The 6,720-nt window shown below is 35.6% G+C and overlaps 1 protein-coding gene across 1 annotated transcript in view; it reads left to right on the top strand.

Annotated features, from left to right (window-relative positions):
* Positions 1-3,409: 3,409 nt before the first annotated feature.
* LOC108365845 (protein no-on-transient A-like) overlaps positions 3,410-6,720 on the top strand; it is a 22,228-nt gene continuing 18,917 nt past the window's right edge. The window contains 1 exon segment of the mRNA XM_017620032.1: positions 3,410-3,888. Within this exon segment, the coding sequence (XP_017475521.1) occupies positions 3,553-3,888 (336 nt within the window). The 5' untranslated portion in view covers positions 3,410-3,552.

Below are 6,720 nucleotides of genomic sequence, written 5' to 3'. Positions count from 1 at the left end.
TTTGCGGAATGCCTTTGCAAATATAGTGAGTTGAATAAGACTCAAAGAGACACCTAAAATAAGAGTCCGAATGTAGCAATTTATGAGGCCGATAAGGGTCTCAAAAAGAGTCATACATGAGGCCAAAACTTGTTTTAAAAGAGTCCAAAATGAGCCGTATATGAGGCCAATAAGAGTCCAATATGACTCATATTGAGGCTCATTTGATGTATGAATTTAGGCTCATATAAGTCGACATTCGTAGGAAGGGAAACACACTCATATCGGACTCTTAAATGAGCTCATTATGAGCGTAATAGCTCCGAAATAGGACTCCAAATGTTTGCTGGGATAAAGCGTTTCCAAGTCAAATGACGCTATATTGGCAATTTTAATTAAGATCGCATTCAGCAAAGCCAAAATATATGTATTCAGCGCAACAATAGTGCGCCCAGGGTAACTAGAATGCATTCAGTGTGACAAGAGTGCACTAACCGTATGTGTACAATCTTAGCACCCAGTTTATCGTAGCGGTATGAATCTTTTTTTCGTACCGTTATGTTACCTGTTTTCTCGTTCGCGATGGATCGGCATCTATGTATACGTTTAAATTTTAAATAAAATCGTGCTCTGATAATCTGAACGGGATATGGCCTTACCTAGGTAATTTCAGTAGGATAAAGAACCAAAACATACTTCGGCCCTGGCTAAAGGGCACACACACAAAGACTCAAGTGTTGTCTGGGTCGTTCCGCCCGACTGTCTTATGGACTAGCCAAGAAAGTACTAAGCGCCAGTTTTCCGTGTGCCGCTGAATCTGAGTGTGGTTTAAACTTAGTTTAATACGCATCTACGTAGATTTTATTTCTTTTGTAACATTAAACAAAGGTAAGGAAATAAAATACATGCGCCATGCGAGAGCTTTACAAACTTCCTCTTTAATATGGAAGTTGTAATTTATAAATACAATATCCCTTTTAATTAACAAAGAAAATAAAATAAAATAATAAATTTAACACAATCAATAAATAATTAAAACCAATTTGTACAAATGTACTCATGCAATCACATAAGTGGTTTTACAACAAATATAATTTGGCAAAACGGTTGCCTTTATTTTTGTAAACCGAGCGCTTACGATTTGTTTACAGTTGACTCTAGATACTTCGAACAACATGTATACAACTTCAAAAAATTTAATTATTTTGCATTATTGATAATTGCAAAGCTCTGAAGCATGTATAAGTGAGTGTATACATACATACATACCTATTCCGCGTTGGTAACACAAATTTTGTTTACTATCATGAAAAGCGTTAAACGCAAAATCGTACATTAACAGGCCTATTCTGCGTTGATAATTTTTTTTTTACCGAAAAATAAAGTTCCTCTCTTTTTTTAAACCCCTTTCTCATTCTGCGAACTCTTGTAACCTGTAAAATTTGCTTTCATCTAATAAACAGGTAACAAAATATTACCCCATGAAATATTCAACAACAGAATTTCTACAAAACTTCATAGCTGAAATGCCGAATAGATTAAAACTTCACCCAGGTACCTACAATTGCGGTTAGAAGAAGTGGTAACAATGTTTGGTAACAAAATTAGCTGGTGACAAAATATTCGGTAACAAGCAGAATAGAGCTACAACAAGTTCATGTTGTAAGCGTACATATACCCTGCAGAAAAAAATTATCAATTGATAAAAAATAACCCACTTGTAGTTAGCTTTTTTGCGATTTCTATAAAATATATAACTTGTGGTTAGCTACAAAAAGCTAACTTAGAACTAGTTGACAAGTAATGCAGGTGTAAAGAAGGAGATTGTTTTCTTTAAACGCATTTCTATTTAAATATCCTGCACTTCGCAAATACTTTTTCGAATTGAGGACAAATAAAAGGAAGATCGAAATTTAATATTATCATTTTGTAGTTATGTCTGACGGAGTTTGACTATGGAAAAAAACAGCAGAATATAGAAAAAAAAAATGAAATGTAATAAAATAAAATAAAAAAATTAAAAAAAAATATACTTTGTTCCTTCTATTGATATTTTATGTAAGAGGTAACCACCCTTGACTACATCTAATGTAGAGGTAAAACACCGTTGACTACAACTAATGCAGAGGTAAACCACCCTTGACTATTTCGCGGCCATCGCCATAGAAATATAGTTAGCTTACGTCAAAGAAAATATACAGATAATAAGTGAATTTTAGCTCCTTCCTAATCAATTTAAAGTTAGCTTATAGTTAGATACATTTCCTGCAGGGTATATGTACGTATGTATGCGCGTAAATATGTCAGGACGTGGCAATGCGCAGGAATTTTAGAACCTGTCAAGATAAATATGGCGGCGGACGCGGGAAAGACGGAGACAACTTATGTTTCACATTTATTTGTTTGTTATTTGCACGAATATGAACAAAAAACTGTGAAATATTTATTCTTGCTTAGAGCTGTCAAACTATCGATAGTCCAGTCCATTGATGTTTTACGATAGTCTTAAAGGTGACGATCGATACTATCGACAGTATCGACCCATTTCATATGTTTTTCTAAATCCATTTATTTTTCGTTATCTTGCTTTTATAAATTGGTTCATTTTAGCGGCTCACGGTTGCATTTTAGTATCGAGAACTGTTGCTATAAATCCATTCACCGTGTAAACAGTCAAGAAGCGTTTTCAGAAATTTTCCCTGCAATTCGCCCTTCGGAATAAAAAAACTTTCTTTCGAGAAACACTTTATATGCAAGGTGTCACTGCTCATGAAACTGCTTTCTAAAATTTCTCAATTTGACAGTCTTTTGAAATATACTGCATTGCCACGTCTGACACGCTCTTAAGACGGCAATGTAACCTCTGCCATTTCCACGTTTAAAATAAAAAATGGCGCTTTTAGAAATAATGCCATGAACCAACTAACAAATCCCCCTGCATGGCAACCGTCTATTTGTAATTTCATTTTTGTATTTAACACTTTTATTTATTTATTTTCTATTTTATTTTATTCGCCTTGCCTTGTAGACTCACTGGCCACAGTTTAGGGAGTTGTCTCTTATAGATTTACGTTCTTTGCTAATACGATTCTTTGGCGGCACATTTTCAACTAAAGAGCGAAATACACAACACAAGCGGTTTGACAAACCAAGCGAAATTTCCCTTTGCTTCAAGCCATTTGTGCTGTGTATGGGGGTGTTTGAAGGTTTGACGGCGGTTTGTCAAACCTTCAAACACCCCCATACACAGCACAAATGGCTTGAAGCAAAGGGAAATTTCGCTTGGTTTGTCAAACCGCTTGTGTGGTGTATTTCGCTCTTAAGAAAGGACCACATTTTTCTGAGTGTACTTTTTAGTATACGATGCAACCCTGCGTATCATCAAAATCAACCCTGCGCATTCGTACGCCATTTTCATCAGCGTTGCTTTCACATTTATCTCATTCTCTTTCCGGTCGTCGACTCGTGCGGTTGTGTTTTTTGGGCATCGCAGGATTTTCAGTAGAATATTTTCCTAGATACATATCTGGAGAGTGTGTGTGTGTTTGAAGGTGAAAATATTTTTTAGCCGACATGGATGGTGGAATTAAAGCTGAAGGAGTAAATGGTGCTGCTCCATTACCTCAAAGAGCCCAGAAAAATATGCAGCAAGGCAATAAAAAGCCGAATTTAAATGTTCAGCAGCAAAAGCAAAATGACAATGTCGATGGGGCACCGGCGGAGAAAAAACCACGTTTTAACCAGAATGGTCCAAATCAAAACCAAGGTGGTGGTGGACCCGGTGGTGGTAACCAGAATAAAGGAGGTTTCGGAAATCAGAATCGAGGAGGTTTTGGTGGGAATCGTAATCGTAACCAGCAGCAAAATCGTGGGAACCAGAATCAGAACCCAGGCAACTTAAATAATCAGGTATGTAAGATTTTTTAATACATATATGGTGTAAAATAGCTGCCTTGATTCGAATAATGTATCTCGGCAAGTTTTTCTAGTTGAATAACGTTTGTGAATTACATGATTTAAACAAAATTATCCAATTAAAATTGTGAAAATTTTGAGGGGACAAGTCGATGAAAAATCGATACTGAAAATTTTCTCAAAATGGCGAAAGCAAAATGGCGGCCTTTCGTCGGCCATTCGTGAAGACAAGTCTTGGCAACTTCTCTTTCTATCAGCCGAATTGCCAACGTCAATTTTTTGACATACAAACATTTTGCTTTGTTCTTTGTCGCATATTCGCGAATTGTATATATGTTTGTAAAATAAAATCGTGGTCACAAATATGCGGTAATATACACTTAATTAAAGGAGGAAGCAATTAAGTTTATATAATTTTTGCCATTTATATATCGGCTTAACACTTACGTAAATTACTTTCAGGGCGTGTTCAATTTGCCCACATTTGTAAAAAGATAAAATTAATAATAGGCATGTTTTATTCAACCATCACAAGCAAATAGCTCAATCTTGGTCAAATAAAAAGAACTTAGCTTATTTCCTATGTTAGATGAATTTTGATAGTTGTTTGACTGCAAGTCAAAGTAACTGCCCGTCTCCACAGGATAAAGTTTATATATTGATACATATGATAGAATATAAATAGTCAATGGAGACCGCTCATTGCTCTTCAAGAGCAATATATATTAGAGCTTATATCTTCCCATCTATTGCCGGCAATTTGGTAGTTTGACAGCTACATGTTCATTTGCATGAAAACCTCTTAGCGCAACATTATTGATATTTTAATATAAACGCAAATATTGGGCTGTCTTCTGTTAAAATATTGGGGAAACTTTCCATTATGGCCGTTCATTAAAGGTGCGGTGGTCGAAGGGGGAGTGGGCGTGGCACCTCCAACCGGCCTTTTTGCAGAGGGCATGAACCGCCATTGACAAAAATGCCACCCCCGCCCACCTATGCCCCCTATGGTTCCCTACAGAGCCCTTAGAAAAATGGCAAAAAATCGCAATTTTTGCTTGCGTCCACAGTATTGTTGCGTAGAATTCCTTTCTGCGTAGGCGCCCTTCGGCCGCGCTTAGGAATTATAACGCTTACTACGTAGAATTCTCCTTTCTGTGTGACCTAACTGGGGCTACCGCCCCAGTGATGCAGCCTTGGGAAAGGATGAGGTAACTAGAATTCTCTTTCTTTGTGGTAAACCTGGGGCTGCCGCCCCAGTGATGTCTATTTTGGTTACTGGGTGTTTTATAAAAATGTCTTGTACAGTCAGTCAATAAAGTTTAGGTACAGCGAAGTTTTTACAATACGGGCAACCATTTATTAAATATTTTATTTTTCGCAAATTTTTTATAAAAATATGGTTAATTCTACAACAAAAACCTCAAAAATCAAAGTTCCAAACCTTGTGCAAAATTAAAGAAGATTCTGCAAAATTTCATTCAAATATTGCACTTTTTATTTACGCTCTCTAGAAAAAAGTTGAGTATGCAGTTTTTTAGACCATTCAATTTTAGTATAATAAAGTGCAAGTATGAGGAAGCTAGGACTTACCATTGATTTTTGGGAAATTTTTTGGTTGAAGGTGTCGCACATTTTTTCCATATAAAAAAATTATCAAACATTATTTTATATGGAGAAAAGGAGCGACACCTTCAACAAAAAAAGTGCTAAAAATCAATGGTAAGTCCTAGCTCAACCTCAACTTGCACTTTGTTATACTAAAATTGAGTGGGCTAAAAAACTGCATATTCAAATTTTTTTTAGAGAGCGTAAATAAAAAGTGCAATATTTGAATGAAATTATGCAGAATTTTCTTTAATTTTGCACAAGGTTTGGAACTCTGATTTTTCGGGTTTTTATTGTAGAAGTAACCATATTTTTATAAAAAATTATTGAAAAATATATTTGAAAAATAGTTGCCAGTATTGTAAAAAAATCGCTGTACCTAAACTTTATTGACTGACTATATAAAAATGTGTATATAAAAATGTATTGTGTAAAAGAATATTTAACATTTTTCAAGCGAATAAACGCAAATGAAATTGTGATTTTTGGCAATTTTTCTAAGGGGTCCGTAGGGGGAACCATAGGGGACCTAGGTGGTCGGGGGTTGTATTTTTGTCAATAGCGGTTCATTCCCTCCAAAAAGGTTGGTTAGAGGTGCCACGCCCACTTACCTTTCGCCCATCGCCCCTTTCACGAACGGCCATAAAGGAAAGCCAACCCAAAATATTAGTTATTATGTAATTGGATGTAAAATAGCCTATTTTCTAAATTTTGTAAGTGATTAAATCCTGCAAAAATACGTTTTAGAAGCTATTTCACAAATGGTTATAGCCGAGATTTATTTATCCAGAAAATTTAGCTATTAGCTTATTTTTTATGGAGGACTTACCCAACACAATTATATTGGCTTATGGAAAGCTATCTTGGCTTGTATATTGAACAAGAGGCATTGCCATTCAGCATCAGAAATTTTCTCCTTCAGCCAATCAGAAAGAGGCAAAAACTTACTTTGACACTATTTGTAGTCGAACAACTGTCAAACTTAGGCTTACATAGGAAATAAGCTAATTTCGTTTTATTTGACCAAGATTTAGCTATTTGCTTGTGATGGTTGAATAAAACATGCCTTATATCAATATATAAAAAGCCCACACAAATATTGCCACTGATATAACTTATATCTAGCGACCAAAATTACAGCTGGACAGCAATAAATTTTATGCCTCTTTCTGATTGACTGAAGGAGAAAATTTCTGATGCTGAATGGCAATGCCTCTT

Source organism: Rhagoletis zephyria, unplaced genomic scaffold (assembly GCF_001687245.7).
Source record: "Rhagoletis zephyria isolate East Lansing unplaced genomic scaffold, Rhagoletis_zephyria_1.1 Rzeph_scaffold_02019, whole genome shotgun sequence".
Classification (NCBI taxonomy): domain Eukaryota; kingdom Metazoa; phylum Arthropoda; class Insecta; order Diptera; family Tephritidae; genus Rhagoletis; species Rhagoletis zephyria.
This window is presented reverse-complemented; position numbering and strand designations above follow the sequence as displayed.